The following is a 21,417-nucleotide window of genomic DNA, read 5'->3' as shown; positions in this document are numbered from 1 at the left end:
CATCTCATTCTCTGTAGACTCTCAATGATAAAATATTTGTCTTTCTCCATGAGAGAAAATGATTTTCAGCTCTTTATATACAAAGTATAGGCACAATAATGTCAAAAATATTTTTCAGTCATGTCTGCACCAGGAATGAAAACATTCTCCCTGCTATTCAGTAAGCAGACTGGTTGCCAAAATCATTGTCCTCAGTGCCACAAATTTCATAGCTCATGGCTATAATGAGGAACAGCAACTTTTCTTTAAATGGAAGCACCATATTAGAACCTTAAATCTAAAAGGCAACAGGAATACATCTGGTTAATTTATATTGTTCTCAAAAGGACCTCATGTAGTTAAAAAATTAGTTTTTCACTAGAGTTGGCTAGCAAATGGAATTTCTTCTATTCTGGGGGAAAGCGGGGAGAGGGAGGAGGAGAGAAAGGGTATTGATCTTATTACCCTAATTCAGGACCAAAAATAACAGACACAGTTTTCTAGGTTTCCATGTCTCATGGGATGGCCTTCTCTCATTTCATGTCTTCTTTTCAAGCTGCTTACAGTTAAGCCATAGTGTAAAAGGAGGTGTAAGGAATCTGCCAATTATATATCTTTTCTATTCTCTGGGAGTAGGAAGCTGAAATCATTTGGGGAAGAGTTGGAAGGGTGATGAACTTTCCATATAGAAGCCCTCCTAGGCAAAAAGAGGACTATAAATCTTTACACCTTGGATTACTTTATTTCCAAAGAAATGAGCAATTTCTACTATGAAATCAAGACTGTATATATATAATTTTCACCCTACTAAATTTTGGAGACCAGCAGACTTACAGATCAGAATCATTACATATCATGGCTCTGATTTTCTTCTTGAAAAGTCTATGCTAGAAGTTACTTTTGGTTTAAATACTTTTCTCTTTCTAGTGGGCAATTATAAATATTATGGCTATGTTTTCACTTCGGGATGATGTTGTGGTGAAGGGAATGAATTTGTGTAAGAGCTAATAAGACTTTGATGCTTAGTAATTAATGTATTAATTGCACTAATTAAAGGTACTTAATAATATACTAAAAAGCCACAAATGAAAATATATCAAATGCTATAATTGCACTAGAAATTCTTGAGAAAAGAGTATTTCACTATTTTTTCAAGTATTCAAAATAGGACAAAACAAAAAAATTAGGTATTTTAAATTTGGGGTTTAATTGGGTTTTATTTGATATTTAAATAGGGTGTAAATAACATAGATCTTTAGTAAGCCTGGATAACTATGGATTAGTTTGGATCCAGTCATTTCCCCTTTCTCCTCCTTTAGGATGAAGTTCAGCTAATCTGAGGCTCAGCACTGGAAATGAACCAAATACAAATACAACCAAACTAAAATCCACTGTAATCATATGTTGGCTACAAGTGAAAGCTCTTCTTTGTATGATGATGAGCACTGGTAATGCAGCTGCTTTTTGAAGAATAGAAAATAAAGCAACTCCATGATGTTTTATGTTTTCTAGCAATAAATTAAGCATATTCACAAAGCTTGGGCTCTTACCTTAGGAGCCAACAATATTTTCTCAAAACAAGCAAGACTTTGGATGTCTCTGAGTGAACAACTTGCCAACTTGACTTTCTATTTTGTTGTATCTAACGTATTGAGATTTTATAATACTCCTGCAAGTATCACAATTTTTGTAACATGTTAACTGTCTTCTAAAGAAAAGCTTGAGCATATTACACATTTTCACTGGCAATAAACTATAATGACCATATATGACATATGTCAGAATCTGTAAAGCAGAAAAGAAAATAGTTTGCTAAAGGGATAATGAAACTGATCCTTGAAGGAAAGAGGAAATCCTTATCAAGTCAGAAGAATGATTTCAGGTGCATAGCTTGATTAACTGCTTATGTTGGATTTATTGCATCAGAAATAACAAACTTTTTGCAATATATAATTTATATTTACTAAACATTGTAACCTCTATTTATTTACATACTTAAGAAAAAAAAAAAGTCTTATTTCTGTTTTAATATTTCTGCTTTCTATTTCTATTTTGGTCTTCTGCAAGTTCCTGTAATATGAGGCACAATGAATAAATGTTCTCTCTCTTCATGATACTGCTGATTTTTATGTGATTCTAAATCCTCTCTTTCCCAGGCAGGAAACATTTGTGTATTTCATTGCTCCTCAGATGGAAGCTATACAATATTGATAATCCTTTTTATTGTTTTTTTTGCTAGACCTTCTGCTACTTTATTTCTCCTTCTGCAATGAAATTACTAAAACTGTGTGTAGTTTTCAGTTCATTGCATGAGAGTTTAGAAAATATTATTTTATTATGCTACTGTATGCTCAGTCTCTCTTTTGCCTGTTTTGCTATATTCCTAGTAATTTTCACTGAGTTTGAAATTCTGTTCCAGATTACCAGCTACAGCGACTTAGTTTTGGGTTTGTTTTCCTCACTGGTAGCAGATATCATAGAGAGTTGTAATATGTATTTATAGTTAGGAGTATTTTTTTAACCACTACATGCCATTTTATTTAGTAACAGAGTTTCATATGCAATTTTATCTCCTAGCTCTCCACTGCATTTAGGTTAAATTAACAAACTTCATCAATTTCAGTACTTTTGTTGTTCTAAATAATATAAAAAGCACAGGTTAAAATAGCTACTTTCACAAATCTGTTCATGATCTCCCCCTTTATATTAATAAATAAATAAATAAATTGCATATTCTCACTACTGACTTTGTGTTTAGTGTCTGGAGGTTTTTAATTTTTTTTCATTCTTAATTAGATTTTTCAGCCAGTTTACTACATATGGAAATCATATTTGCAAGTATGTAGTACAGGACCAAGTGGTCTTAACATGATTTGATTTTAAACCAGCTTTTGGTGCGTTCAGTTGTTGCTTGCAGCACTCCAAGTCTGAGTGCAGAGCAATTCCCCCTGTTCTTCCCACCTTCTCATTCTGTGTAGATACCACTCAAGAGGCCTAGTAAGGCACTGGGGATTTGTGGGCCAGAAACCCCTCTGCTTCCTCTTCCTTTCAATGATCAGAGAGAAAAGATTTGAAAAAGTCTACCTCTTATCCTAGTAAGGCTATACTATCCCACACCTCCTCCAGTCTCTGCTAAGGATCCCTTCTGGCTCTGGAGCTCTCCCTCAAATAAAGCTCATCTTTGACTCCAGAGGAGTTCGCCATTACCTTGGAAGAACAACCCTCTTGCAGCTTCCCAGATTTCCCCCTCTTTATGTGTCTCCCCTTTTGTTCCTGTGTTCAGAGGGGGTAACTTGGGTACCTTTCAGAGTTACAAGTTCAGTAATATTTCATTTGAGTATTGTTTTTCAATTCTAACATTTGGTTCATGATCACTTCATTTTCTTGTCCTGGAATCTCTTCTAATAAACTCTTCGATATGGGTCGGTTTCTCACACTTATCAGAGGGTTGTTATCAGTTGTCTTTTTTCAGATGTTGTTGTTGTTTGATCTACAGCTGGCCAGCAATTTTTGTCTTGAAAGGCATGCAGAATGAAGCAGAAGAGAAAAACTTCAGGTGATTTGTGTCTCGTAAGCTGTACCATCTCTATAGTTATAGGGGTTGCTTTGATTTAGGTCCTTTAAAAGCAACTTTTAAAACAGAGGCATATGTTACCATGTACCTGAGTCAGTCAGTTTTAATGTACCCATTTGTCCTGGTGTAGGCAGGACTTCCCTAGCTTTCCTTGAAAAGTGAGCTTATCAAGCACTCATTGCATATTTTCGTAGAAGCTCAAACTCTTCTCTTGGAGACAACAGGACTTGGGGTGTGGATTTCTGTCATATATTAATTACTTACCACCTTTTGCTCCTTCACAAAGAATGTACCTCTATTTCTGTCCAGTGATTCATGGCTGAAAACAAGCAGTAGGGAATCTCATAAAAAAAAGACAAGTATCATGTGTAAAGACATTATTAGGGTATGTTTGTGTTTATCTTTATAAAAATCAGCATCAGCTATATTACTAGTCGTGTTCATATTTATAACTTAAAAGTGCATCGCATGTGTACACATGCAAACCTCATCATTAAAATTTATATAAAATATTTCAGTTTTTTTATTTCATTCTGAAGACACTTGTCTTAAAAGTATTATGCTTTTTCTGATATTTAGAATAAAGTAGTAAATATTTTCAAAATAGTTATTAGTTCAAACAGTTTTTAGTATTCGATCTTAGATGATTATCTTTTGCATATAAAAGAAATTAGGGAAAATGCATCTGGTACTCACTAGATTATTGTCCCACAACAAATATATTTCTATTATATTTCTATTCTAGGATAGCAAGATCTATAAACCTGCACTACAAAAACTGCTTATATAGAAACTGCAGACAAGGTGATCCTCCACTTCAGTAAAATCCAAAGGGTGGTATATGTCCAGGAAATAGGAGGATGAAGGATTACATTTTAAAAAACAGGAGATATTTTAAAATAAATAGCTGAGTGAAGACCTAGAGGCTTATGTTTTATCTCAAATTATTTGTAAACAACATTCTCTCTCAGAGATTGGTATGGCATTACTGAAAGAACTGTGTGTAAGCCAGAACAGGAAGATGTGAGATGAGTTTATAGGAAACAGACCCTGTTCACTTAGACTTCCTTAAACAAAGTTTGCTGACTGGGGTCACAGACCAATGAAGATAAAATAATGATAACAAAATAAATATTTCTTCTTGATCTCCACTGCTTACGTATGCCTGCTATGTAAAAAATGTAATGAAACAGTCTTTCATCTTCGTTTCAGTTTGTAAGCTAATGCCTAATGTTTTTATTTTTTTTTATTTTTTTAAATTTTTTTTTTATTTGAACTGAAAAGATTTGCATCCCATGTAAAACATTACCAAAAAAGGTAACTCCCCTAGCATAATGGTGGGACTTTACTGCCTGAGGTACCCTCTCAGAAACTTTCCTGCCACTTAGACTTCATAAACTCTCCTGTGTTCTGTGCAACTTTGTCCCTTCCAAAACTTTTCTATTTACTCCAACAAGGAGGTTGTGTATGGTTCACTGAATTGTCAGTATGGTGGAATTTGTGAAGGCAGCAGAGATGTCACACCTGAGTCAGTGGCAGTCCTTGCGTTGGCCGTACGTGGATGCCTCTGATGTGTCCTCTAGCACAGCAGTGTCTTCCTTATGCCTGCTTTTGCCATAGCCCTTCCATCCTAATGGTATGGGGTTCACTGTCTCAGCTTGTGTGGTGGCTGATACTGCTGAATGTCTCCATGGTTCTGTCCTTACTTCTCTCTTCCACTCTGGGAAAAACAGAGTGGGATACACTCCTGTGTCCTGGAAGGCTGAGAGAGGAGACGGAGGACCAGAGAGCCGTGGTTATGTTCCTCTGTCTCCTCACTCCTGTAACTTGGATGTTTTTATGTCCTGTCCTAAGCCCCAGAAGGGAAGCTGCTCTGGCAGGTCTGGGTAGTCACAGATACAGGCATTTTAGTAAGTCTCCTTCCTTCCCTTTCCATTCTCACTCTACCTCCAAGTCCTAAGTCTTCCTGCTGAAGCTTCCGCAGCTTTCACAGGGTTTCAGTCATAGGTATTGGGTCTGTTTAAGGATAGTTTTTGTAGACTGCCATGTTTCCTTCAGGAGAGAAGCAAGAGATGGTAAAATGTGTATTGAAAAATGCATGGCATAGCCAAACCTGAATGGAATTTCATGAGACAAAGATGCTTCTTTGAATTTCAAAAGCCTGCTGGAAAAAGTTTAATTTGAGTTTCTCAGAAGAAAAAATCACAGGAACCTTAATTGAAGTAAAGTGTTAGACAGTCTAATTATAGGAGAACTGACCAGTTGCTCATCACTTTGTGTTTTATCAGTTGTAAAGTAACTATCAGTTTTGTGAGACTAGATGCAAAGCTTCCAAAAATAAGCTAGCATAAAAGTATGCCCAGTTTTTATTTCCATTATGTTTTACAGTGAAAGGAGACAGTCAGTAAATTATTATGAAATTAATTTAAAATGGCATCTAATTTTGTAAACAATGTAAGCATCACAGAAGGTTCTTGAGGGGGTTCTGCTGTAGTGTGTTCACCCACTGCTCACTTCTATTTCCTTTGGTCAAGAATTGTCTATTGGGTCAATGTTGCCAATATTCCTTAGTTCAAACACACAATCAAGAAATTTAGTCCAGGAGAAGCCTTTCTCATTTGTGTTTTTGTTTCAAACCTTTATTTTTCAGAAAGTTAATAGCACTGAGCAGTTCTAAACTTAGTGCTATTGAAAAGTAAAAGCAAAATATGAGTCTGAATTATTGCAACAGCTGAGTAGATGGTATACTGACAGATGCTTCAATCAGAAGAAGAGGTCTGCTAAACATTTCAACACACTGATAATGGCTCATCTGACTGTCCTAAAATTCTGGAGAAATCAGATATAAAGGTTCCAAGTTGTGGGATAGCAAGAATAGACAGTGAGAAAGGGGGAATTCTTCTTTCCTTGGTTGACAGTACAAATGGACTTGGGAGGGGCATTTCTCAGGGGACAAAAGATCTTGCATGTCAAGAAAAAAAGCAGCAGTAGTAGAAAGGAAGTGACCAAGGCAGGAATGCTTTCTTTTGCAAAGTGGCAGTGCACATTGTTCTCTGAAAGAGAAGAAAGGAACACAGTTATGAATTTCCTTCAGAGGTCTGGAGTGGTGAATCCTCCAAGGCATGACTTATGTACCTGCATGTGAGTGAAAGGAAATGGGGTCACCCGGAATAAAGAGGAATAAAAAAGTTCCTTGTTGGTCCATAAGTGTCAAGCAATTAGAGCAGGAAAATAATTTCTAAGCTAAATTGTTTAACACAGTCTTTGAGGAGTGGAGAGGGAATGGAAGAAGAGTAGGCTTCCACCAAACTATGGGCTCCTTCATGTGCCCTGGGAATGAGGGGATTTCAGGAACAGGTAGGTGAAGCTGTCTGGAGAGGGGATGTATGTACAGTAGATTTTTCATATTTAGTGCTTACATGTGCTCATATGTTAGAGAACAATGAAAGCACCATTGTCATATGCTTATTTGTCTTGCATTTCAAGCAACGTATTTTATATTCTTCTGTTTAATCATTTTTCTGCAGTCTATGAGACAGCCAAAACTAGTGATAGTGCGAGTAAAACAGAAGGGTTCCTAAAGTAAAATTTATTTGTTTTTCATTCCCCGTGAAATATAACTCTCCACATCCAAAAAATGAATAACAGTAAGGGATCTGTTCTCCCCTCTCTGCACACGTGTAACTCCATTTAGCAGCAGCAAAATTAACACACACCCATTAACCCTCTGAGAACCTGCCTTCTGCACATTAAAAGCAGCCTAAATCTTAGGTAGGTGGATGCATGTATGTCATTGGGAAGTTGCATTTTTTAGCTTTTCACCCTTGAATATTATTAGTGTCTTTTCTTGGTTGTTGTCAGAAATTCCCCTATATGGCTGTAGGAACCATGTTTAATTTTCTGTAAAGTAGAGTAGTAAAATAGTAGTAAAGCCACTATTTTAATAGGGGAAGGGAGAGGGAAGCTGCAAATGAGTTGCACCCAGGTGCAACTCCACACTTTGTTCATGAAGGACAGTAAAAATCATTGAGCCCCTTCTAATAAACATGCCTCTTTTCAAAGGTCAAAACAAAACTCGGTGGTGGTTGTAAAACTAATTTAATTGTTTTTGAGGAGCTTTAGTACCCATCACAAAAAGGTACAGCAGAAGTTAAAAGTATTCTCAGTATTGATTTTGCACTCTGTGGTAATTTTGGACCACACACACTTAAAAATAGCAGGAGAATATAAGATGAATTGAAGTCAGAATAAGAATGCAAATGTGCTGCAAATTCATACAATGAGTTGACTTCAGATTTTAATATTTAGACTTGCTCTCATATCTGACCAGCAAAGAAGACAGAATTATAAAATTGTATTAAGTTCTTACTACTAAATTTTGCCTCTGAAAGCAGATAATTTTTTTTGGCCTGGCTCTGTGTGTTATTTTCCGTTTTGCTCAGCCTCCCACACGCTAATGACTTCTGCATGGAATTCTCTTACCCTATGAATATATGTTCTTTTTAAGCAGAGTCTCCACAGAGGTGGAAAATGTGAATGTGAAATGAAGCTTACCATCCTAAAAGGAGGTTAAAGATCTAGGAGCATGTACAAGTCTATCCTGAAAGTCAGTTTGTCAAGAGATAATTTACAGAGGTTCAGTTGCACAGGCATAATTCTGCATTTCTTTCAAGATGAATACATTTATACCTTCAGGCATGTGATTTGTCAAGGCAGCTTTGTGGCCTGGTGGGCAATCAGAATTTGCCTTAGTGGACTGAAACGACCCAGAACAAACTCAGTACTTAATCTTCTTTATTGCTGAAATCAATAAGCAGATCCATGCTAAGTGCTGACAGTTCTTATGTGGAGAGTGAAAAGTAGAAGTGTCTGCTCCTTGAACTTCTAATGTTTCATGAGCTAGAAGTTTTGTTTTCTTCTTTGACAACAAACTTGTTAATTTTATTTTATAATGCATAAATTAATATGAGATATTTTCTTTGTGCTAATATACACGTGCAATGACACAAGATTAGTGTATCTCAAATACCATCATCCAGAATGCCTAATATAGCAGTCAGTGCAAATCACCCACATAGAAAACCAAGCAGGGACAGTGGAATCTGGCAGAGCTGGGCAGTCCAGGTTAAGTAGCAAAGCTACAGCCAACCACACCGTCTCACAAGCTACCTTCTGGAGAGTCCTGTCCTAAACAAGAATTTTGTCCTTGCCTTACACTAGAAGATAGGGGGTTTTTCTAGGTTTTATAATGTATTTAACGTAAGGAAATGCACCAAAAGCTTAACTTAGTTTTCCTAGGGTTGTATTTTGAGGGGTAGGACTAGATGACTTTCAAAGATACCTTCCAACCCAAACTATCCTATGATTTTACGATTTTATTTTTTTTATTATTACCCAACAACTGATCGTCTCTGCATTTGCATGTAATATTTGTACTTACAGTTTGTCCTGAAGAGAATGAATATTAACAATAAAAATGGGAGCCACTGAATGGGCCAAAGATACTCAGAAGACAAGTGGTTTATAACTTCGATAAATTCAGAATAACCCTGAAGTTCTACTCTACCTTTTTGTGAAACAGCCAGAATTTTGCACTCCACAGATATCTGTGGATGAGGAAGAAATAAAAGTAACTTTATGTGCAAGCAAACCATAAGATCTAATGCCATTTATACCCACTGAAATTAGTAGCTTAAGACAGATAAGCCTGTATGTAGTATGTAGTAGCTTATACCTGTTTATACCATTTTTGTTTACTTGATATTGGAAAATAATCAGAAAAAAAAGTTATACTGAATTATGAGTGCTGTCAGGTTTTGTATTAAAAGTATTAAAACTTTAAACAAAATAGTCATTTAAATTCATTTGTTTCTGATCCAGCAGTCTTATCTTGTTTTAGATTTTTGTTTAAACTGTTCCTTCCTTTTTTTTTTCCTCTTTTTATTTGGAGTTGATTCAATAACACAGTCTTTTTTTATTTCTTGCAGATGTTGAAATGATGAAACACTCTCTACCTCTGGAGCAGTGCACAGCAGCCATGACATCTCTGGTCCTCTGTGGAAGGTACACTGCAGCCTGCTGCTGAACTGTTATGACATGTCTCTAGCAATCAGAAAGAAAAGCTGGGAAGAGCATGTGACCCAGTGGATGGGATTGGCTTTGGAGTCTGTGGAGTATAATACAGCATGTTGTCACGGACTTGTAGCTGATAACTTGCAGACAAGTATGGAAAAAGATGAGGTTTTGAGTGCGGACCGGAAAGAAAAATGTGCTTCCTTTCCAGAGTGCTGCTATAGTGGAGAGACGACTGGCTTCCCTGAAAAGCAGCTGGGAAATGTTTCAAAGGAGGTGGATGAAAACGATAACCATGAGGATAAGGAGCATTTTTTGGAGGCCAGCACAGAAACCCTGGTTCATGTGTCTGATGATGATGATGACTATTCAGCACTCAACCTGGATAGTGTTAATTACCACATCACTGCTGTAGGAAGTGAACCAAAAGATGAAGGGCAGAGTTTAAATGAAGCAGGGTCCTTAGCACAGGTGGTACCAATAACAGAGGGTAACAAGGCAGCTGAATCATCTGGAATAATTGGAGATATAAGTGAGGAACCTGGCTGTGACACAGTTCATAAAGAGAGATGAAAAAAGATGTTCGTGGCAGTATTGGCCAAAGCCTGGAGCTTTGTAATTGTGAAGGTTTAAATGAAGTAGTAGATGTAGAGAAAGAAAATTGTTTTAATTCTGCAAATGTGAAAGAAATTGTTGTGCCTGGGAAGCAGCTGCTTCATACTGCTGTAATTGCACAACAGCGCCGGAAATCTGATGCTTTCAAAGACGGGCTTGGAAAGTCTGAGTGCAATGTGGTAGAGAGCGGGATTTCTTCTGAATCATGTACCAGTAGTGATAGACAGCTCTGTTCAGCATTGGAATCCAGCAACTGTCTTATGCAATCTCCTCCTTGCTCTCACATCCCAGCAGTGGAAAATGGTCTGGATGAAAGAGGTTTCACAGAACCTCAAGTGGCCTCTGAAAACAAATGCCTTTCAAATGTCAGTTCAGCAGAAGACATTCAGTGTTTACATGTAAGGAATCATTTGACCACACAAGAATATTCAGAGAGTCAAGTGAAACTGCGCAAAAGAAAGGTAGGATACTTGTAGACTGCAGACATTTTTTTGAATGTTTTCTCCCAATTTCTTATGATGGTGATACTGTGCCTAATTCACTGCAGAGAAAAAGTGATTTTCAGCTGTATTTCATCAATTTATCAAATTCAGTTTCAAGACACCTATGTCTATACAACAGTTAAATTTTAGGGTCTAAAAATGGTTGAGTTATAAATAATAAATTTGGAGGGTGCCTTATATTCACTTAATATATATTATTTCATATATTTCAGACATTTCATACATGCTGTTCATGGATAAAAGTATCTTCTATGGGTTTGGTTTTATTTTTTGTTTTCTGCTGCTATCAGGTGTCATTATCTGTTTCCTCTTAGAAAACAGATTGTGTCCAGGAGTTTGGAAGCCTTACTGAAAAAAGAGAACAGGGAAAAAGTGCAAGAAAACTTTAAAAGGGTAAAAAAGGAGCAGAAACATTTTGCAGTAGTTCTTTGTTTTTTAGTTCAGCCCCAAGAGCTTATGTTCTTGCAAAAACAAGTATTGCTGATTTTGAAACAATGTTTTGTAATTTTAAAGCAACCAGAGAGTTTTGCTGTCTTTACAGAGTAAGGAAGGGTATCATTACAAAACTTTAATGGGTAGATTCCCTGGTAATAAAACTCCCATTGGCTTTAATGGAAGGAAACGTGCTGACTGTGGCACTACGGAATTCATCTTGAAGTCTGGCTTTTCCAGCTATGCTGCTTATTCTAGCTAATAATCAATTTGTAATTGTTTACTTCTCTCTGCCTTTTTACATTTGACATCATCCAGCTTCTTTCGTCTGTTTTTTTTTTGTGTGTATGTATGTGTTTTTGTGGGTTTTTTTATAAATCTGGTTTCTATTAGTTGTGTGGGTTTTCTTCTATCAGCTACAGTGCCTCAGTAGCTGTTTCACTAAAGCACAAATTCACATGTCTAAAGTACTCTTTACCAACACAGCACCCTGAGCTGCTGGCCGTTGCTTCCTTGTGTAGAGCCCTTGGTAATATTAACACTAGATTGATATGGTTAGAAGCCATAAGTAACTTTTTTAAAAGGTTTCAGAAGCCATCAAAGCCAGTCTTCCTTTTTAGTTCATGCAATCACAGTTAACACAGTAACTGCTCAACTGATCTCACATTAAGTATGGCTCAGAATTACAATTAAGAAACAGAAATCTGACTAGCAGTACCCGACATGCTAAACTTATATATCTGTAGAAATAACTTTGATCATGCTAGTTTCCATGTGTCTCATTGTATTTTGTTTTGAGGTCGTACTCATCTTTCAAATGTACGTTTATGAGAATATTTGAGAATGTATGTACTATCTGTGTTTGTGCCATTAAATATTTTTTAAAAGACAGAATATAAAAATTCCACTTAAATTAATGGTGAGAAAAACTGAGAAAGGACATTAGCAGAAAAAGGAGCAAAACAAGGAGTGCTTCAAGGAAGGTTGGGCATTATGTAGCTGCAGCAACTGTGAAGCTGTGTAATGTGAAAGGGATTGGAGTCTGTAAGCCTGAAGGAGACCTCATATCCCTTTAGTTAAAGAAATCTTTGCCAGTCACTGTGAAATGTATGGCAAACAGGAAAAGATACGATCTGCTATCGTTTGTGGTATTATTTATCTCTAAATTCGCAGGGACTTCTACAAACAGCATTCCTGCATACGGGATTTTATCACTTATATCTAACCATGCACTATTTTACAAAAGTCTGTCTGTGTTGGTAATAGTGTGCAATGAAAAATGTGTCTATGTTTATAAACTTCTCCTGAAAGCCACTTCTGTAATTTTAAGAAAACATCAGAAAAACTAGACTTGAAACTGAATCCATCCATAAAAACCAAGTATTTGCTTTGCAGTGACAGGAAGACTTAAGGGATTGGGAATGGTATATAAAACCTTTTCTCTCAAGGTCAGCAGTTCAAACAGTGCAGTTAAAGCCTAAAACACACCACTGTCTGATTAATGCTCAGTGTCAATTATAGTTGCATATAAATATGTGCCTGTGAAGGTCAAAATATGGGAAAAGGCACATGGAGATGAATTGCTGAAGGTATTTGGGCACTCAAATCTTGAGGTAGCGCCTTGGGTGCTCATAGAAAGGTGCTGATCTTCAGGCACTTCCATGACAGTTAAGAACTTAAGACCTCTGACTAGGCACCATTCTGCTCTTGCTGGTAATAAATTTTTCTGAAAATCTGTTCCTCATTAACATATTCTAAACTGCTTTTAATTGTGGCAATAGAGCATGACCTTCCCTCTTATCTTTAGATCAGCTGTCTCCAGGCTGAAGCTGAGGTGAGACAGTGTGGAACTGCTATGCTTGCTCTGCAGATGGATGCAGGTTTGAGGGCTTAAGGGCTTAAACTTTAGCATCTTTGACCAGCACTACCTCCATATCAGTAAATTGCTTTAGTCATGATGGATATACTGACATTGAAGATGCTTTTTTCAAACATGTCTAGCTGCTGCAGCATGCTTTGCTTCCTCAAGTCAGGGTTCAGATGGTTGATGCACAGCGCCCTCTTTTCCTTTGCTTTCTCAGAAAGACTTCCTAAGGCTCGGAAATAGGAAGGACCTGAATTTAATTGTCAGAAGTTAAAGATGTCTGGTCTAATTTAAAGATACACAGTAATCAAGCTTTTCTGTTTCTGTGTTGACTGATAATCAATTCAGTTTATCCACAACATCAAGTTAATGGTTATTAACGGTTCAGAGTAGCAGAAGCATAAACGGATTAGCTATATGTGGATACAACAACTAGACCCTTCTGTATGGTTTCCTGGCTTAAATAAATTTTAAAACAGTCACTTCACTTGAGAACTGTGCATTCTGGATTTCCAAAGATTGGAATAATCTTTGGAAATAATAAGCAAGCTGTAATGTTTGGGGTATTGCAACAGCTCACATATATGTTCATATGTATAGAGCAACAGAGCTTTTAGAGAACAATATCATACAGAACCAGAAGAGTATCAACTATGAAGAGAATACAAACAAAAGGAGAATATTTAATTACTATACACTGATTTCAAATTGGAAGAAAATGGCCATTATCTTGTAAATAAGCTTTCAAATTATTGCATGTGCCTCATTTTATGCTTTCTCTGAGCTGCTTATCTCATCAAGCTTAGGCAAAGCCAGAAAAATCCTTGCTGGGATACACTGAGTAGGTGCACAAATGCAGCAGAATTCTAACACATTAATTTCAGTTCTTTCACAGCACAAAAAAAGCTACTTTATTCAGCATCAGCATAAAAAGGTGGGTTGAGGCATTCAGTTTCACAGTAGGTTGTCACCACTCACTTCCCAGACATAATCACACCTGCAGTGTTGCAGCCAATGATAATCAGCATTTTGTAAATTCAGTTTTTCAAACAAGGCTAGCACAGCTCTTTTGAATGATGGATCAGTAAACGTATAGAAAGTCATCATTGTGAAGTGTCACTCTGAACAGTTTGAGCAAAAATCCATGAAGTTTTAAAAAAGTAAAATATCAATTAATTCTACCTACAAAAGAAATTTTAGCTTGTTCCCTATGTTTTATTGTTCTTCTACCCTCTCCCTTATATTTTATTTCTAGAGATCATTCAAATGTGAAGAAAACAGCTACAGAACCAACTGTGACTGTTCACTTCTCTCTCCTGTAGGATACTATCATATTACCTGTTAGTTTTAATAAAATGCAAAGTGACTTATGACTGTGGTGAAAAAAAGAAGCAACAAAACCACCACATATAATGGGAATTAGCATTGGGTTCAATGCATAGGGGATTATAATATCCCCGTAGTTAAGGAGAGGTGGAGATGAAGGATTGAAAATCATTCTGCATGCAAAAGGGAAGAATTACTATTATTAGGTTTTTTAATAAGGCTCAGGAAGTTGTACTTAATATTTAAAACCAAAATTAAATCCACAAACTAGTACAAAAACTTGGTGGGGGGAGGGGATTTGTGAAAAGATAAACAGATTTTTTTCACTCAATATACACAAACTTACAAGAACTACATTCTGATTTGATCCAGAGTAGATGCAGGAGACATTCCTCACGTGTTTAGGGGCTGCTTTAATACAATGTAGTTCAGTATCTGAATGTCAGAAGAAAAACAACTGAATTAATATACACAAACAATTACATGTCAAAATTGTTAGTTTTCTGATGAATTGTTTTCTTAGTTTGGATATTTACACTTGCATGCCTCTACACTTGCAAGTAAACAAGTTTACTGAAAATCTGTCACATATGACAATAATTAAATATTTTTTTATCTCCTATGTTTTATATTTCAGATTGTAAAGATATAAGAAAAAAAAATTGTTCGCTCTGTAATCAGCCCTTTTTGGTGTACAAATTCCTCATCTCTCTTTTATGAGACTTTTGCTTTTAATATTTAGTGCTTGCAATTCTTCATGGTGGCCTGCTTAGAAGCTTTTCAGTTTCAAACAACTGATGTTATCTCAAGGTCATTCTTGCAAGAACAAAGACTACAACAGTCAGCGTTATTCCTAATGCTCACTATTATTGCTATTATTTTAATTAAGATTTCTAGATCAAATGCTGTGTGGTTTGCAAAGGATATTTAGGAACATAGCTAATAAGAGCAGCTTCCAGTGTCAAAGAGACAAAAATTAATTTAAGATCAAGATTATCAGAAGAATTGCAGTAAATGTCGAAAGAAAGCTGGGTCACAGGTGAGCAGGGATGACGCAGGTCTTTGGAACAGTGTTTTTTCCCCACAGGAAAGCTGTGAGTTTTTAAAACATTGTTTTATATTTCCTGTACTGTTGCAATAAAGTTTAATTCTTTATTTCATCAATTATAATTATACTAATGGGAGAAAACAGAAAAATTGCTTACTTGAATTCAAACCTTTCCATCTGCATTTGCTCCTTTAGTATTATATGTGTGCGTGAGACGTGAAGGCTGACTCTCTTCCTGTACGATCGGAATTAAATTCTCTTTTCCAACGCTAAGACTACACTTTTTATGTCAAGTTAGAAAGTTAGGTTCTTCCAGGAGCTTCTGTTTGTATCACCCTGTAAAATTATTTCACATGAAACCTGTTGAGCTTTGCCTGCTGCTTCCCGCTAAGGTACCTGGAAGGGGTAGTAGGCAAGGTTCCCAAAAATCCATGAGAGCTACCTGTTTTACTGAAATTGTTTCTTTGCAATGTTTTCCGTACCACCCCTTCTATTCACGTTGCATGATCCTTTTGAACTGAGCATTTAAAAAGTGATATGAGCTTTTCGTGAACAATAGTATCCCACATTTTAGTTATTTTTCTTATTTCATTTCTGTTAATATACCAGAGACCAAGTTTCCAGCCCTGACACAAGTATGTCTTTCTGTAGTGCTAATCTCCCTTTACCTCAGTTCAGGTTTTGTTGAATTGGAATAATTTAATGATTTATTCTTCTTTTTTTTTTCCAAACCATTTTTATTTAGCTTTTAAGACTTTTAAAGTGCTTTTGTTGTTTTTATTTTAGAGATGTTGGTTTAATAGGGATGCAGCCTAAAATATTGCTACGTAAGTAGTAATATGTAGGTGTTTTAGTGCTGCATTGCAAGGTCAGCACAGGAAAGGCAAGCATAGAAGATAAAAGTACCAATAAAAACAAATAAAAACAACAGCAATGTGCAGAAAATCTTAATTTAAAATGGAAACATGCATTTTACTGTATCTTGATTTTGCAATAGGGAATTGAATTTACCTTTTTCTGAGATTCAGTCTGGAAATATGAGTCATTAACTTTAGCTGAGTCAGTAACTAGAGAAGCTAGTTACTATAGAGGTATTAGCACTACAAAATTATTTTCAAATCATATGGTTCTCTAACTATATTTCCTGTACAATTCAGACCTGCACTTCTGCCAGAGTAGATTAATTTTCATGTACAGAGATTAATAATATAATCTTGGAATCTAGGAAATGTTTTTTCTTAATTTTGTAAAGGACAATGGCAAATGCAAATACTGTAAATCCAATAATCTCTTTTTAAAGATAATAATCTTTCAAACAACGGAAATCTATTTCATCAGGTGTGAAATTTGGATTTGCTTTTGTACCATTTCTGCATCACTTATAATTTTTGAACTTTCTATAGGTGTTTTCAAAGGTTCTCAAATTTTTCTGAAGGTTTTAGGAAAAAGCATGAGTCTGTTTTTCTGAACTCACAACGTAGATATGAACACCATCAAAAATTGATGAGAGATCTTAAGCCACAACAGCTTTTTGAAAGGTTAGCTACTACCCACAACTTAGAGCCATAGTCTGTAGTAGTAGTACAGTGGGCACTTATTACTGAAATCCACAGTTGCTTCACCACAAAGAATTTGCTGCATTTGCACATTGCTATTAAACGGTCATAGTTTTGAAGGCATTGGGAAGAATCTGGCAAGAAGTGCAAGTAAAGCAAAACAAATTATGATTTCTTAAAAAAAAAAAACAGCAAAAAAAAAAACCTTCTTGGCTGTCATGAATATTTGTTTCTCCTCTGCATTGAAAACTTGCTTTCTAAATTTACCATTTAAAAATGAAAACGTGGTTCAAAAATAGAAGTGGACTAAAGCAGTAAGATTACATTTTTTTAAATTACATATTATCTATGGTAATTTGTAGAAAGTGGTGGTCATAAAACACTCCTATTATTGTGGTTACATGACCATGAATTTTCCCTGTTGCTCTCACAATAATATGTATCATAAATATTATCTCCATCTGGGAAGCTAAAGAATGCTTTCCCACAGGCTTCCTTTGTGTTTGGACTGAAGTATGATGTATTTCAAACAATGTGAAAAGTATTTAAAACAAGCTCGGAACAGAATGGGATGATTGCCAGGCCATTACAGTATAACCTTTATGCAAATTTTACTTTGACACATTTTTGTGACATTGTTCAGCAATAAATTTTAAAAGCTGACAGCGTTGTCTAGACTGCAAACCAAGAGCCTGTTGCACATCAAGTTATGCTTGGAGCTGAGCTACCTAAAATGGTCATGAAAGTATTTGTATTTATACCCAGTTCATAGTTACACACTACTGCTTCACCAAAATCATGCTACATGCTTCCAGGGACCAGAGAGCTTTAGTTTCATGCAGTGTACACTCAGAGACTCCTAATTTTGTCCAGCTCTGAAAGATTAACTGGAAGAAAACTTCTAAAACGTTTTTGGTTTTGTTTTTAAAATGAATCTTTAAGAAGTCCTTACTGGTAAGGACCAATTATTTTCTGTTTGCAGTCTATAAGTTCCCGGTGGTAGGTCATATTAAATGGACCAGTGACCACTCGCTAAAATAGCACCAAATTTTTATTAACGTCAGACTTTTAACGGAATAGGAAACCTTTAACAAATGGGAAGTGGAGTTAAGACACATGAGCAAAACCCTCTGGACTACATGACATCACTGTCCACAACACACTTTTCCATTGGTTAAAGAAAATTTTTTTTAAAAAAGGACTTTACTTCCTAGAGCTATTCCTCTGGCACTATCACAAGCATAATATTCACTTTGAATTAACAATCAAGTGAAAACAGAGAGCTCTAAGAAGCAAACGGAGAAACAGCTTCCATCAAAAAACAGCAAATACAACAGTAACAAGAAAAGTCAGTATTAGATCATCACAGCCTATATTAAAGAGCCTTTGAAGCTGTAGCTATGGCAGAGCAACTCCTTCATCGCAGTTCTCTATTACAGATGTGGCCTGTGCTAAAAGCAAAAGCTTTCATGTTAGTAGAGCTGTCTCAAAGAAGGAGACAGAGAAGAATGGCCCACCTTGACAAGCTCTGGGGGCTGAGGCTTTACAGTGATGTGGTCTTTGTGACTGCTACCAAGGAGTATCTGGCCATAGTAGTATGGTCATGGGTAAGTCCACAGATATCTGACCAATTCCCATGTGATAGTTATAAGCAAACAAACAGAGAGAGCCACTCTCCTGAGCTGAACTGTAACAAGGTGGGAGCCATCTGCAAAGTGTTTACCACAGAGTTTTTGTGTTGGTGATGTTTTGGTTTGGGTTTTTGTTTGTTTGTTTGTTTGTTTTGCTTCCCATCATGGGGGTACATAGGATTGAAACACCTAAACATGTGCTGCTTATGTTTATGTCCTTTTACTCCTCTCTCTTAAAGGCAACATAGAAAGTTTGTGAAGAGAAAGAGGTTTATGCCACAGATAATACACAGGGTGTGTTGAATACGGCTTACAGAATGAAACAATACTGCTTTGGCTGCCAAAAACTATTCCAAGCTCCAGAGGATATGGCCTAAAATGGTTATGAAGTCAAATTTAGAGGGATATTATTCTTCCTATGAAAAAAATTCAGGCAGCAATACATGCGTGAGTGTCTGTGTGCACTGGGGTAAATGTATAGCAATTATATACCAGATCCTTGCTGTTTCTCAGAACTCTGTCATAGCTAATGTCTAATGCTTTTACAACAATGGAACATAAGAACTTGGCTTATGCACACAACATTAATGAGGAATTAGCTCACTGTAACATAAGGATGTCCTTCAATAATGTGACATATTATGGCAATAACTTTCCTATCTTGTTTCACATTGTTTTGCAGTCTCACCTTACATAAAACTTAGAATAGCAAATACCATATTTAAAATATTTATGTTAAATTAAGTTTATTTACCCTTTCCTGTAAGTTGCTTCCATCCCAAACTCCAGAATCTTTTTTGCATACAGCAGATCCAATTCAACAAAGGTTCCTATTTGAATATCTTGAGTGTCCTAATCATCTGGAAAGTTTTGCTTTAACATAAAATGTATTATATACCCATTAAAAAAAAAACTGTAAGGAGCTGATTCTGTTCTTGTACTACATGTTTTAATCCCTTGGGTGGTATCCTCAACCTTCTTAAAAAAGATGGTTTGCATGCACTAGCCATCACTGTTATGTGATTCATGGCTGTTTGATATGAAGGCATGACAAAATTCAGCAGTGCTAAAGCTCATGGCTTGTATTGCATGTAAAGAGTTGCATAGCTTCAAAATAAAAGCTGCCATCTTTACTATATTGAAAATGAAAAAGCATGGCCACAAGTAAAAATTTTGGAATCTAAACTACTTTCTTACATCCAGATTTTCTGAACCACACTTCTGATAAATGCCGAGCTGTATTTATCGCACGCAAATTTAGTAGTGACCGTATGTGTACATTACACCTCACTACACCTACTGAATTTATTCCAGCATGTTTACAAATATTCTCTACTGTTCAGTAGATGATGACACGGTGATTTGGTAAATGAATGCTGTGCTGTTCAGGCTCTACACTTATAGGATGCAAAATTCACAGAGAGTGAATACAAGAAGAGATGGGGGAAAAGGACAGAGATCTTGAGAGGTGAGACAAGAGTAGAAAATAAATAGATGAAAATTCATTGATTTTTCCATGTAAAGTGATAACTCAACCCTTAATTGCACAAAGCTTTCCCAGCTTGTGAAAATTACTCCCAGTTGACCAGTTTGTCTGTTTCCAGGTCTTTCTCAATCCTGCCAATGTCAGAGTCAAAGATAAATTGGGGAGTTCTTCTCTATTTGTACCTTGATTAATATTCTAGTGGGTAAATATTCTACAGGACTCATAATTTATCACATTTCACAAACATTTTATTAAGCTATTAGAAATGTCATATTTTAATTTTTGCTGTAGGTCCTTTTGGAAGATATGTTTTAAATCAATGGATTGTGCTTTTGCAGACTGAAGGCTATGAATAGTTATGACTGTGGGAAAATCAGCTTTAATCAGATTCAGAAGAAATACATATATTCCTGAATTTTGGTCTCTTGGGAATAGTAACAGTAGCTTTAGATTAGAATTTCTCCAGGTTATCCACACTCTGTCACACAAGAAATTTTTCTTCAACCAGAGTCAATGTATTAAGATCACTGGTTCTTCCTTCTACCCTTGCCTTTTCACAAATGCTTTGGGGTTTGATTTCCCTCATTTCATGTACTAAGCTGAATGCAATATTAAACATTTTAACCTTTTCAAGCCTATGTACATATAAGGGAAAGATCACCTGGTGACATGAGAATAATGTGTATTTTATTTCTTGCAAGTATCATCATTTCACAGGGTTTGATTTTGTGCTCAAGGCAGCAGCCAAGCATAGTTCTGCAGTCACATGAACAGATTAGGAAGGGAATATGAAGTATTGGTGAAAAGGGTAAGCTACTTCCATGACTCTGCTCCACTTTGGTGTGGAGGGAGAGCGGTCTCAAACACACTCAATTTCTAGCATTACTCTAGTAGTGATAGTGATTCCTAATCCCCTTGTCCAGCATTCATTTCTACAAGTATTGTGAAATGTGTACTCAAATCCATTTAAGAGTCTGACAAAAACCTAACTATACGTGTCTTTTTCATAGCTTCCTTAGAGGGCATAGCTGCAGTGACTTTGTCCTTGATTTTGGGCTCCCTCTCTTAGTTTTTTCCATTATGCTTAGTTTGTGGAGGACAAGCTCTTTTGTGTCAACAGCACTGCCTCATGTAGCACAATAACAGTGGTTTAAATGTCAGCAGTTAGTCACTGATGATTGTCTTAGGGTTTAAATAGAAGTTTCTTACTTTTTAGCCACTGTGTTTAGAGGGAGTGCTTACCAGCAGCAAAGTATAATTGTGGAGCTTTGATCTTTGCTTTGAAATGTCTTTTTAAGTGTAAAGAAAACTTGTCTGTGCTGAGAACGACA

The 21,417-nt window shown here is 36.2% G+C and overlaps 1 protein-coding gene across 1 annotated transcript in view; it reads left to right on the top strand.

Annotated features, from left to right (window-relative positions):
* DLC1 (DLC1 Rho GTPase activating protein) overlaps positions 1 to 21,417 on the top strand; it is a 223,423-nt gene that overhangs the window by 5,572 nt on the left and 196,434 nt on the right. The window contains 2 exon segments of the mRNA XM_050338816.1: positions 9,541 to 10,190; positions 10,193 to 10,701. Of these exon segments, the coding sequence (XP_050194773.1) occupies positions 9,650 to 10,190; positions 10,193 to 10,701 (1,050 nt within the window). The 5' untranslated portion in view covers positions 9,541 to 9,649.

Source organism: Myiozetetes cayanensis, unplaced genomic scaffold (genome assembly GCF_022539395.1).
Source record: "Myiozetetes cayanensis isolate MyiCay16 unplaced genomic scaffold, myiCay2020 scf7, whole genome shotgun sequence".
Classification (NCBI taxonomy): Eukaryota; Metazoa; Chordata; class Aves; order Passeriformes; family Tyrannidae; genus Myiozetetes; species Myiozetetes cayanensis.
This window is presented reverse-complemented; position numbering and strand designations above follow the sequence as displayed.